Source organism: Gobius niger, assembly GCF_951799975.1.
Source record: "Gobius niger genome assembly, chromosome: 4".
NCBI lineage: Eukaryota > Metazoa > Chordata > Actinopteri > Gobiiformes > Gobiidae > Gobius > Gobius niger.
In genome coordinates this window covers 17288690-17302867 of record NC_136855.1, presented here as the reverse complement: position 1 = coordinate 17302867, position 14178 = coordinate 17288690, and the positions used below count along the sequence as shown (strand labels likewise).

Below are 14178 nucleotides of genomic sequence, written 5' to 3'. Positions count from 1 at the left end.
CACCTCTACATTACTCACTTCCTCCTCTGGGCGAGAGAGTCACCCGCCGGTCGAAGTGCAGCTTTGAGAGGCAGTGGGTCCTTCGCTGCGCCGCGCTGAATGCTAACGGACTGAGACGGCCTTCTGCTCGGAGAACCACACAGTTTGTGCACCTATTAACCAGGGAACACAAGGAGACAGGCACTGAGCTCAGTCTGAACTCAGAAACAGAGATGCACATTTAAGAATCCTGTTACAGAGCACTGATAGGAACCTATTTATGAGAGTATTTATAAGATAAGATAAGATAAGATAAGATGATACTTTATTGATCTCACAGATGGAGAAATTGCATTCGATGAGAGAGCATCCGGCAGCAGCACCCATTCAGTGCGCACCACTCTTTTTCCACTCTTTTTTTTCTTTGGTGAAAGATCGTTGTGTCGCGGCCACCATTATAGGTTTCTATATAAAAGCTTTTTCTTTGCTATCTGCCTTTCACTGATTGTGGCTCATGGAAGAGTCGTGGTTCTGATGATGGTTTTGTGGATTGATGTTTTCGAAACGCTTTTAACATATTATTATAGACTTATTTCATCGAATCAAATCAAATCTAATTGAATTCTTCCAGTTTTAGTCCACTCTATTGTGAATCTTTGTTTTAGGCGTACACCGTAATCAGGCAAGGACAAAGACAAAGGCTCGAGCTATTGCCTCTGACTGCTCACCCTCTGAACCCTCAGTTTGAGCTTCTGAACTGTAGGAGGCAATACAGAGTCCCACTGGCTAAAAAGGCTGTGTTAAAGAAATCTTTCGTCCCCTGTGCTGTGGGAATTTTGAATGAAGCAGCGACCTGAATACAATTGCCACAGAAATGAACTGTTCTTATATACCGGTATGTGTTTTTGTTTTGTTTTTTTTTCCTATTAGGCATGTTTGTATTGTCCACAGTCTTGTATTTCTGTGTGTCGGTGAGCCAAAGATGAATTTCTACCTCAGTAGACAATAAAATTCTATTCTATTCTATCCTATTGTACTTGTAAAGCCAAATACTGTATGCTTTGAATGTAAGAGTAAGAAGTTGAAAACCTGTAATTTGCACTGCAGTGACGATCAACAACCACTAGATGGGGGTGTGGGCTCTGTGTTAAAATTGAGAAATGAGAAGCCTGTTGATGGTATTCTGAGAGAAGACTGTGTGATAGTACTTTTAGATTAGATTAAGGAGTGATTTGCACAGGATGAGTTGGCTCTGGGGAGTAGAGACTGCCACATTAGATTTAAATTTCATTGTCAACAAAAACAACCTAGTTTGGTTTGTAAAGCACAAAACAAAAAATCTCATGCAATGCTTTTGATTCTTGCATCATAAAACACACGATTATTTTTCTTTATTCTAGGTACAGTCTTTGTGCCTATTCATCTGTTATTAAAAAATATAATCGAGTACATTAAATATGAAACACATCTGTGCATCTGAAAGATCAGGTCCCAGAAAAGAATAAACTAAATTTGATATATTTAAAAAATAAGCAGTGTCTTGTGGTATGAGCAAATTGAGTAGCAAGAAGTTACATTTTCTCACTACATCCATTACAGTAATGTCACACACTGTGGCCTGACCTGAGTTGAGATGCGCGGCCCGTTCCTCTGCACGTGTCCCACAGCGTCGTGTAGAAGAGTGTGAACTCCCAGCAGCACTTGCTCCAGGTCCTGTGGCCCCTGCATCCGAGTGGACAGTCCCTCCAGCGACCGTACAAACTCTCTCCAATGCGTGTCGATCTCCGCCAGGCTGGCCAGGCAGCCGCGCATCACGTTCAGACAGTAGCCCATGCACGGCTTGGACTCCGTCAGGCCCTGTGTGAAGCGCTCATTATTCACAGGAAAGGTTATATGACGGATAATCGATTTTGGAATATAACCTGAGATTTTTCTGACAAGTAGGCTACTCTCAGACTGAAATAAGGTTTGTGATTTATGTTTAAAAATAGACATTCAGAACACATTTTGGAATAAGTTCATAAGCATTAGCACAAGAGAGAAAACCGCAGAATGTTGTATGTTGTGGCCTATTGCCCCCTCTACTGTAAAGTTGCTCATACTGCAAATACATAATAAAATTATTCCTAACAGGTAAAATGTTGTAATCACACATTTGTATATTGCATTGCCTCATTTTATTTTATTTTATAAAAAAAAATGTGCCCCATTTTCAAACTAATTACTATTAAGTTGCTAATTAATCAGTGGGTTTTAAGAGCGTTTATTTATCCTTGAGAATAAATAAATCCATAAGGACCATGACTTTAAATGCAATCTGGAAAAAACAGTAATAGGATTATCTCATGCCATAGTATTGTTATTTCTTACCATTTGATTTATTCAGAGTCATACAGATTAAAAAATACAATAATTTCTGTCCTAAATCTGTTTAGCCAGTGATCTTACTCCAAATGACCAATAAACCCACAGTTCATTACTTTCCCGTTGATCAGTAAATGAGTAAGTAGGGCTGCAAGCCCGTCCTGACCTGACAGTGTGGGCAGTAGTGCATCTTGAGCAGTGCCCGTCTGCACTCGCGGCTGAGCTGGAGGTGGTCTGTGGTGTTGATGACCTCGATGCCCAGATGGAGAGCCTGTAGCAGCAGTTTTCCGGACATCCCCGAGCGCCAGATCTGGTCCGTCAAGATGTTCGGGGCCTGTCCAAAAGGTCGAATGTCCTGCCGCGCTCCCCTCAAACACTCGGCATAAGCAGGGGAGAGGTCACCGAGGTCGGGGCTGATCAGACGATCGTAAACCAGTGGAAATAGAGAGTCAAAGAAGCGCTGCACCATGTCTTCAACGCTGAGTTCAGATCCCAGCAGATAAAGGCCTATGTCGGTGAACAGCTCCCGGATCGGTTCCATGGTGTGGTCGGCCATGTTGCGATAAGACTCCTGCAGAACTGAGATGCTGTTGTTTTCAGCCTGCTTCATCAGCTGCTCAAAGATCTCTGTGGAAAGACACAAAGAATGAGTTATGCCTGAATACAATTATTATTATTATTAGGAATGATATACATTCTACAGGAATTTACTTATTGTGGCAATCAGAGAGCACTGAGATTTGAATGTCTGACATGAGTAAATCTCCAAGATCGCAAATTCTGGGAGTGATATTTTAAAAGTTTTACATATTTTGTAGATTGCACATAATTGACCGCCTGGGTCAACAATTTGACATAATGTAAGCAATATCAATTATATTTGCTGATCTCAGCAATCAAGACGGAAGGAGGAGGGAGCTTGATGGTTTACTTTTGAAATATCTCTCTCTCTCCTCATTTTGCAATCTTACAAACACAACATAATCTTTGCAAGACTACACTGTCTATTTGGGGTCTTGTGTAAAAACTTTGCTAACCCTGTTGTTTAGACCTATACAAATATGATATGATTCTTGCATAAATGTATTTTTCAGTTTGTATTTTCGTCTTCTCTGGAACGTGCACCATGAACTGAACTGAATCCTAAAACAAAAACATAATACAGATTAAATTGTCTCTAAATTCCTGCAGCCCTTGTCATCATCATTTTTTGTTCTTCATCTAATATGATGAATGAAGCATCAATACTGAACACCACCTAAACCGGGTTTGCCCAAGCAGGTTATCGGCGTCCAATCGGGTATTGATTTGACATAGTATTTCTTCAGATGCCCATCCTAATTCTACCCATTTGAGCCTATGCTCAGCAATAGAATAACATTTGTGACTCCCTGAGGCTCCAGCATCAACAAATATAAAGGAACCAACCATTTTGGTCAGGCAGTGAATCCCTATATATCGTACTATTGCAATATACATATTGCAAAAAGCCACTAACTTAAAATCTGCAAAAGCTCCATTTTATTCTCAAAATTTTTCATTCTATTTTAGCCCACATTATGTATTTATAAGCCTCATTTTGACACAATTCCTTACTATTTGTGTTTTAATTTAATGGAACGTACTGTGTTCAAATGATATTCAAGATATTCAAATATATTTAAGTGTTTTTTTTCTTATCGTGCAGCCCTACCGGAAAGTTGGAGCATTACTCCACGTTGCTTTGTTTTACTGCTTATCTACAACTGTGCCTTAAGATTAAGAATAACTTCGACTGGCACAAAATCATAAAGTGGCCAAAGGGAGTCGAAGAGTAATTTGTGCTCTTTCCCGAACTTGAGCTGACAAAGAAAAACGGCCGACCAGCTCCAATATATCAAAGTGTGAGCGTTATATATCCTAAAGTTTATTAAAGTGAGCACTTGTACAGCACAGCAGTATTTTTGAGAGCACAGATCAGAGGGGGCTCTTATGAAGCTGCAGTGTTGATGCCAGGGGAACGCCGAGATGAGAGTGAGTGGGTGAAGAGGGAGGGGAGACCTGACAGAGAAGAGGCAGAGGTTAAGAGGCAGATATTAAAGACCTAAAGGAGTTCAGAGAGTTGGAGAATGCAAATTTCACAAATTAATTCCTCTGTGTGTACACATTCATATTCATAGTCGCTGCATTTGCATAAAATAAAACAAACCTATGACAATATGCCCATAAGTAACACCAAAGGGCTGCAAAACCTGTGTACAAAAGCTAATGTTTTCACTTAACCAAATAACCCAAAAAACGTATCTTACAATTTTCTCTGATTATGATTCAACTACAAGACTAAATAGTTTCCCAATTGTTCAAGCTTTGATTAATTGCAATACATGTGCTATAAAAGGTATAAACTTTTAAAGCTCAAGACTATTTATTGAATTAGGAGAATGATAGCTCTAAATACACTGGCTTAACTAAACATTTTTACTGGAAGTGGCCAAAAACATGACCCGCCCCCACAAAACCCTTCAGGTCTAATCAGTGCAACATGTTCCTCCTTTTGTCTTTGGTCTGTGTCGGCGCTGAGCCGGGGCCACACTCTCGTCATGTGCTGGTCATGAGTCTGAGGCCGGTCCTGGGTTAGTCCCGGGGCCTGAGAGCCTGGAGGCACACAGCGATCAGACCAGGGCCGATGGATGGACTGACAAATGGCCCAGAGCCTTACAGAATATGTACGATCTAGAACGTCCACAGGGGGGGTCGATGCATTTGTGAACTACGAGAATGCACAGTTCGAAGTAGACATATGAGAGGTGATGGAGATAACACAATAGTGGCACCAGTTAGAGGGTATGGTAAACCGCTCTAGGCAGAAAGCAGAGCGATGTGTAAGCGAGACAACTTGATTGAAGCTTCTCCCAAACTGTAGCTCATGTGGGATGTTGCCAGTCTGCTTGGTCTGTATATCGATCAAGAGCAAGTCCAAGTGAGGAGCAGTGGTGAACAAGTAACCACACAACTACTGAAGCTCAAAGTTAAGAGTGTGATATAGAAGTGCCAAAAAGCTGCTTTACTCAGAAATTCAGACAAGTGGTTCTCAACTGGTGTAGCTTCGGGGCTCATCTACAACATATCAAGCCATACAACACAATGAATAAATATAAACTTTTGATGGCTCTGGTGGAACATGTTATATTAAAAAAAACAGTATTTCGTGAAAACAACTTATCAGCATTTCCTAAACTTGTTCAGCCCAATGAATGTACTCTATTTCGGTACAAACTTGGCGTCACATTTTTCTCGGTTTCAGCTATCCCCTATCCTCCTCTAAAAAGTTTCCACAAACAGATGCCGCACAAGTACGCGAGTTTGATCGAGGTCTACACTTATCAATCGAGTTCTGAGACACAAAGCTGTTAATTTGTGTGGAGGAGGAAGGAAAAGCTGCGCCTCCCACGCTCCGAGCGCCTGGTCACAGACAAAACAGGAGCCCAGGCAATAAAACATGGCAAAGACATGAGTGACAGCTGTGCCATGTGGGAAGAGGCATCTTCAGTGTGAAGACTTCCAGCAGAGCAACGGAGAAGCGTCAGACATTATCACAAAAATTAGGAGAATGATTTGGGAGCAAAAAAAAAAACAAATTGCAATTTTATTTTTTTTCTGGCAAGTATTTCAATTGCGATTAGATAATCAATACATTTTATTCTTTTTGTTCACAGTGCACATTATTTAAGTCTAGGACTAGAGATGCAATGATCCAGATTTTTGCTACCGAGACCAATATTGGGGTTTGAGAGACCAAAAGACTTTCTTAAAAGTGTCTTTCCCTGAGTGAAAAATGTAATTGACTTTTTTCTCCATTTTAAGATCAATAAAGTCATATTTTATTGTCATGATATTACAGATCAATTATCAATTATATCTATTGATAAACTCTTGGATAATCACTGGTCTTTTCTAAATAAATAAATATAATAAATAAATAAATAAATAAATATCCATGGGTATATGACAGGCTTTAGGTATATATAAACAACTCACATGAAGTGATCTGATCATTACATATTTTAGATCAGTTATTTCTTTATTAGGCTACTTTAGGTATTTCTATCATAGTTTCTGGCCCAGCTATGATTAGTTGTCGCTAGAATAACCGTTATTATGCTAACCACAGAATTTTGCGCTGCGATCAAAAATACAAGCAGCATGCCCATATTCATGGTATAAGTTGTGTTTTTATGGCGTTGAGAGCAAAAACTGGTATCGGTTCAGTATCGAATATTTGTAGCTGATACCCAATATTGTATTTTTTTCCAGTATCGGCTCCGATATCCGATACCTGTAATTAATACAAGAATCTCATGCGTTTCAGGTTAGGTTTGTGGAGGTCCAAATACAGGAGGTTTTATAAATAATAAGAAACCACCGAACTTGAGCATTTTCTAGTTGCCCAGAGTTTTTGCTATGTCAATAAAAATGTAACTATATATCTGGTTTCTTTTTTTTTTTTTTTTTTTTTTTCTTCTACCACTGACATGCTTTTGTTGCACTGCTTTTTGTGGACTAATCACATGGTTCTGCTTTTGAATAATGAATATGGGTTTTGTTTTAGAAAGTTAAGGGGCAGAAACGTATGAGAGCTTGTGCTGCTTATAGACGAATGTGCTGTGTCAGTGAAATTGCTCACGCTGACGCCGGTGTCCATGCTGAGCTAACGATGTTCTAAAGCGGAGAAGACAAAGTGAAAAGCGGTGCGTCTCAGTCAGAGGCCGGGACCAGCAGCCACCCTCCCGGGTGAGCCCCAGGACACAGCATGGAATTAGACAGAATAATTTAACAAGGCACCGCCACAAGGACGAGTGTGGCTCCATCATTCGAAACATGCGGTAAAGGTGTTAGTTTGCGGGCAAGTGTTGGTGAATTTTAGACTTATTATTTTATGTATGCAGTCAGGGGTCTCCAACATTTCTTCCCCAAGAGCTACTTTTTTTTTTCAAAGTAAAAATGTCAAAGGATATTTGAGTAACTATGAGACTTACAGTAGCCTACATTCTGCCTGGACAATCACTAGAATAGTAAAACATTATATTTCAGCTCAAAGAAAGTAAAGTTTTTAGTGTCCTCTTTCTATTTATCTAAGGATTCAACACCCATGAGACCACACACTTGCAAATTTAGGCATGAAACATCTGGGACAAAGGACAGTCATAAGGTTGATATGATGTTTCACTCAATCTCATTCACTAGGGACTAATTATTTTGATTAGAACTGTATCTTTACTTACTGTATCTTTCATTTAAACCCATACACTGCAGGACATCCAAGTTATATGTTGCAATCGTCACAAAAGCAACTAAACTACCGCAAAATAAATAAACCCTAAGACCATACCAGTGAGATCAAATGTGCTCCTAATGAAAAGGATGCTATTTTTGTACTTGGTTATCAATACAAAGCATTTGGAGGAGGACATATAACCTCATGTTTAGCTGTTATCAAAGCAAAGGAGGAAAATCTCCACGGAGACGAGCTGGTGATGTCCCACTCCAAGCAAAGTTACGAGAGGAGCGAGGAGAGCCAAGTCCCAGATACATTTTTAGACACAATAATCAGTAACAAAAACATCTGTAATAACGAAAACAATGCTTGTTGGATGCGACAAATGGTTTTAAAGCCAATGCACAATAATACAGGCTATAAAAGAACCACTTTTCAAGATGGCAAGATCACATGTAAAGCATATTCAGCCCTTTTGAGAACGTTGCATTTGTGTGTCTGAGTGACTCAGCAGGTGAAGATGTGCTCAGTGCCGTTTGTATTGGTGTCAGTGGGAGACAGAGAAAACAAGAGTCAGCTCCACTGAAATCTGCCTCACGCTCTGATTCAGTGTTCGAGATGGAGTCAGCTCTGTTTCAATTAGCCCCCAGCAGAGCCACAGCCAGGACCACGGCTAATGAGGTGAAGAGCTCAGTGTGACAGTGGACGAGTAAATCTGCCTCAGTCTATGGGCAAACAGCACGCGGGTCAACACAGCTTTTGACATGTTCGCATATTGGACAATTTAGTGAAGAAAAATAAGGCAATAAAGTACAATAGAGATGTTGATACAGTGGCAGAGTTGCTAATAAATACTAAACATCTCTCAACTCTCTAATCACAGGCAGTAGATCCTGGGTTCAATTCCTTGCATGTTCCTATCGATGAGTTTCCTCTGGGCACTCCAGATCCCCCGTTAACCAAACATGCATACTAGCCCCGGCTTGGTAATCCTGACCAAGATCCTGCTCAAAGATGCAGGTTCTCGGGTGCTGCACTACGGAGGATGGGTACATTATAGTTATTATCTGGTTGAAAAGTTATTCTCGGACATAAAAAAGAGAAAGGTCTAATAAATATCAGTCTCTATTCACATTTTTGTATCACTTAGTATATTCAACAGTAAAGAAAGATGATAATAAATGTGTGCAGCTCTGATAACAACCAGTTTGAGAGTCCCCTGCTGTTTCTGCACAAATCCTGATAAATGAATGTTGAATAAAACTCCAGTCTGCTCTAATCCTGATCTACGGCCCATTACACATTTACCACAAAGGCCCTTTTGGTTTTAGTTCCCAGCAGCAGTGTGTCTAAAAGGCTTTTAAAATCTGATCTAATTTTCTTTTCTTTCCCCCATAATTGCTGCGCTTTTCATTTTCTTTAATGCACAATGATCTGGTTAAGTGTGACAGGGAGAGCTAGCCCACTGATGGGTTTCTCCGGAGGTCAGGGGCTGCAGCATAAGAAAAATGAATGCGCATATCTGATTAGTTAGCGAAGCAGTTACAGCAAGTTTGCCACTAGAGGGAGACATTCAACATTTCAAAAATAGGCAACTAAAGGTTTTTATTAATATTAATAAGAAACAACTCTGATATATCTAAATAACAACATGGTTCAACATCAAGTTATAAAAGTCATAATATCAAAAAAAGGCCTCTTCAAATTGCAATTGTTACATTTAATGCTACCATAATGATGACCCATAGTAACAAAAGTACTGACTACAAACTGGAACTCAGAGGAGCAATAAAACATGTATAAGCGCAAAACAAGGTCTGTCCGATAGCTGTGGATAATCTCAATTATTGGCATGATTTGTGTATTATGTTTTTGTTAGGCAGGTTTATTGTAATGTTGTGACAGTTATAACACTGAGCTTGACTTTGGAGAAATACAGTTAAACTTTTCTGCGTTAAAGGTGCACTCAAGTATAAAATATTTTTTGCTGTGAAAGTCTAGCCTGTCTATGTTCATGAACCATATAAGTAAAAGTTACATTTATTTTTCTCAATGCTCTGTCCTCGGAGTTTTCATGCCTGTGGCACGTCATTTTTATGTACCTTTTCGGAAAACTACTGGTTTCTCCAACTCTTTGTCCCCTCTGTCATTGAACTGTTGAATTCTGAAGGGAGTGTGTTTATTAAGTAACATTGACCTTTTGAAATGTGCCCTATTTCTATTGTTATGGACTATTACTCTCTTGAGCAAACACTCTTGAGCACCTACTCTGCTGGGAGTGACACACAGTGAGTGACTGTTTGTGATGTGTTTGTGCAATGTTCTGTTATGACGTTTGCTACAAATCAATTGCCCTTTGGGACCAATAAAGTTTTTTGAATCTGAATATTTGCTTTTAAGTTGGAAACATTTAATGAAAATTGAGATCAGCCAATACAAAAGGAAATGTACGTATTCATTGTCAAACTAAAGAAGCAGAAAGGATAAAATGGCTTTGAATATGAGAAGAAGATGATTTTATTTCCATCCACACAAAAAAATAGCAGCAGCAAATTCCCCCCCAATGCGACTCCCGGCTCTCTCCGCACTTGAACATGATCATATACATTTAGAACATGTCCTTTGAAGCTCAAGTCTCCCTCTATCACAAACACACACACATGAACAAGCAGAGCAGATAACGCAGCATCCCTAAACCTGTCCACGGCTTTACCGCGTCAGCCACAACAACTCCAGCTTTGATGTTTCCCCAGGTTCTGGAGCGCTCAAATGCCAACAGCTGACCTACGGGTGGCTTGTATTAACGTGATTCATCCTGAGTGAATGAGCGCGACCACAACAGAGCGGCTACGAGACATGGGATAGGCTGCTGAAAAGGCCAGCAGGACGGAAGAGAGAGAGAGAAGAGAGGGGGGAGGAGAGAGGGGAGTAAGAGGTGGGAGGTGGGGGGGGGCTGAGTCAGACAAACAAACTTACAATGGAAGCGAATGAGCTCCAGGGGTGACGGCGGCAACAGTCATCAACACACGAATACGTCTTCATGTGGGACAGAAAGATGAAAGAGGTGCGGCAGGCTTTGTTTTCGGGGTAGCTTTGTTTGGTAAAGGTTGCTGCTGCCAAAATCAATGGGGTATAGAATTTACTGGTATAGGGAGGCGAACTGGAGGTACAGTAGGTCATGAGTCGATAAATGACAAATGGAGCACTAACAGGCATTCATACAATCATTCTTCCACGATACATTTGTAAATATAGGTGAAAAGAGAAAGAGAAGTGCTATTATTGCTAAATATTTTGACAATAAAATCAATACCATCGGATTATGTGCTTGAGTTTTCGACCAAGGAGGGTACACGGTAAGGAAAAAGTTAGATCATGTTTGTCGTCTATCAGATATGACTGAAATGGTTTGGACATGTGCAGAGAACGGTGACTGAAATAGGAGGTGCTTTACTGAGACAAACACAGCAACAAAAGAAAATGGAATTCATGTGCAAGTACTGTCTAAAAAGCAATGTTTAACAGTGGAGAAAAGTAAAGGGGGCAAGGTTGCATATTGAGTAAATGCAACAGGCAAGAGAAGAAGAGCTTGTATGCCGCCTCAATGTAGATGGCCACTTCTGCTCCACGGTTTAAATCTGGCCCTTTACCTGAACAGAGTCAACATACTAACTTCCTCTTTCTGATTCTGAAAATAATATATGGAGTTTTGGAGTTCGAGTAATCCTGCATCTTCCGTCTGTCTCCTTAAGCGTCTGAAACACTGAGGTTACTCGGTGGTGCCATCTGTGTTTTTAAACTCCAGACAGCTTACTACTACTAGACCACTAGACAACTGCAGGTAATTTCTGCACTCAGATTGCCCCCATCAATATTTAACGGCTTGAATTTAGCTGAAAGTCTGCTTCAGTCTACTCTGACTCCGTGCAAAAGACTAACCCAGTCTCAACCCATCACCTTATTTTGGGATTTCATCAAGGTATCCAAACACAGCTAAATTAAAGATAACCTTTAATATAGGTTCAAATATCAGCTCTACATGAACCTCCAGTTTATGAACCGTCACAGCCTCCGCATGCTGGTTGTCATAGTTGAGATAAGCGTATTAAACGATCTGGTATTAGCTGCTCTGGCACGGCACATTTTTACACCAGACTGTTATTTTAGTGCAGAGGAACATGGAGCTCTGTTATCACATAGGTGCATAAACACAAGTGTCTTATGGAAGAGCTCCAGGTCTGAGCAGCTGAAGTGTCTAAAGAAAATTAGAAAGGTAATTTAAACTTAATAATCATATTTATACATTTAATACAGTGTTGATTTCTGCAGGTATAACCACGTCAACATAATAATGTGACTTGCCAAAATGAGCGGATGGGGCAGAAAAGTGGGTCATAAGGGTTTCGTCTGACAGTCAGTTATTTACAGTCTATAAATATGCCTAATAAAGCCACACTGTGGAACATTTCAACATTCCCTGTTATATGAGCAACTAAATTGTTGTAAAACTGAAAACATAGACAAAACGCCATGTGGGGCCAAAAACAAACATAATGTGCTGTCTGAGTCCAAGCAAGCAGCAACATCGCTATGGAGATGAGCTGATGATGTCCCGCTCCAAGCTAACAAGTCACGATTATAGAGGTGCCTTTACGACATTCCTGACCTCAAGTAATCTGAAGGAAGTTTAAATCTTTTCAAAGCATATCAAAGCATCTTGGTTTTGTCTACCCACTAGGCAACAGCTGTGGCACAACAACAAACAGAGCGCCCAATCTGACCTGGGCACGCTGCAGAGGTTTAAAGACCCTGCTAATGTTTTCTTCCCCTCGCTACCTTTTATTTCCGACAAAGAGGGCATTGTTTCAAAGTGAAAACAGTCACCCGCATAGAAGTGTTTCTGCGTGTGCTGAGGAGAGTGGAGAGAGAGGAGGTGAGATGTGATTTATGTAAGTAAAGGAGAGACTCGAGCCTTAAGAACATAAGTCTTTTGAAAATACCTGGCTTGTAGTATCACACACAGACTAATCTTACTGACTTACTGCCTATGCTTTAATAAACACACTCCTCTCTACAAACAGAGGTGAGTAGAGTAGCCAAATATTGTCATTAGAATTGTTATTTTAAATAAAAACTTAGGCTAGGATAAAATGAAGATGAAATACACGTACTCTGTAATCAAACAAAAATAACATTTCCATACCCTAAACTTTCTCTCTGTTCAACAAAACAGATTTATGCTCTATTGATAACCGAAGGAAAAAATGCATTGTTGTTATAATAATAAAGCGGTTACTCAAGTAAAAGCATAAAGTTGATAAGGTGTAGTTTATACAACACACTCCTCCACAATAAACATAATTATATTTGGAGTCTGCGGTCATAAGTCGACACCACCCAGAGCTACAAAAACTCTCTTCCCATGTCTGTCTGTCTGTGTGTCTGTAGCGGTTGAGCTCCATCTGCGCCCTAAGCTTTGTTTCTTCCGCGTGGTTTAAAAGTCAATATTGAAGGATCTGCTGCAGCAGCTCTCCGACACTTCAAAGCACACAGGGCTGCACTGAACAGGAAGCCATGTTCAGGAGGAGGAGAGGGTCCATCAAGCGGAGCACAAGTGCTTCTTGCAGAGAAGTGAGATGAACAAGTCAAATATGTTTTCAGACAAGAAGCACACAGACTAAACTGGCAGATCTGCACTATTTGAGCTGAGGGAAGGTACTGTACAGTACACCCAGCGGTGAATGGATTGTGCCAGATTGGTTAAGTTCCCCCGACTCTAGTCAATGCATCATGATTGGTTAAAGCCCAGGGTCCAGGGTTAAAACTATGGGTGCTCAAACCATACAAATTATATAAATGCTTTCAGCTATCTGAGGCTGTTCATACAAATGCATACATTTGAGCAGTCTATCCCCATACATATTAATGGTGAAGCCAGTCCCTATGTGAACGTGTGTCAAATAATCAGTAGTCAACTGCTTTAGCTTTTAAGACCCCATGGAGACAGAGACAGTCAGTTTTCTGCAGATGACATGGGCACACAGGGTGGCACATTTTCACCAGCAATCGTCAACTCTGACACTGGACTTTTCCTTTTCCTCACAATCCATTTTTTAAGCATACAAACTTTTACCAGTGTTAGGCACCAGTAATTTTAGATATTTTCACAAATTTAAAAAAGGAGACTGCACTGTCATTGTTCATCCGCTCCCACACTTGATGGTAATGAGCTTCTATTGTGGCCACAGATGAAGTAGACTGACAAAAGTGAGCCCTCTAACCACCACCAAAGTGGGTGAAGTGTCTTGCCCAAGGACTCGGCATTCTGCATCAGTCGGAGCCGAGATTTGAACAGCTATCCATGGAGGACACTCTTACCCACTGCGACTCTTTTCATACAGATTTAATGAGTTGTGGCTGTAGGCAAACCTAACTTCCTGGGTTGCGTACAGCCAACCCAGGAATGTTTTGGCCAATGTTTTATCGCACAACGAATCACCAATCTCAGGTGCACTAACAAGGCTTTTTGTCAGTAGATTTCAATTCATTAATATTTTACATTGACTCCCGAAGGCAAAAAC

At 40.4% G+C, this 14178-nt stretch overlaps 2 protein-coding genes across 2 annotated transcripts in view; both read right to left on the bottom strand.

The window, feature by feature from the left end:
- Window positions 1–14178, bottom strand: part of tpp2 (tripeptidyl peptidase 2) — a 161841-nt gene that overhangs the window by 33811 nt on the left and 113852 nt on the right. The gene's annotated exons all lie outside the window — the stretch shown is intronic.
- Window positions 1–14178, bottom strand: part of gpc5a (glypican 5a) — a 165660-nt gene that overhangs the window by 128536 nt on the left and 22946 nt on the right. The window contains exons 3-5 of the mRNA XM_079555329.1: window positions 2510–2970; window positions 1603–1836; window positions 19–152 (exon numbers count right to left, since the gene is read on the bottom strand). Coding sequence (XP_079411455.1) covers window positions 19–152; window positions 1603–1836; window positions 2510–2970 — 829 coding nt within the window. The remainder of the gene's footprint in view (window positions 1–18; window positions 153–1602; window positions 1837–2509; window positions 2971–14178) is intronic.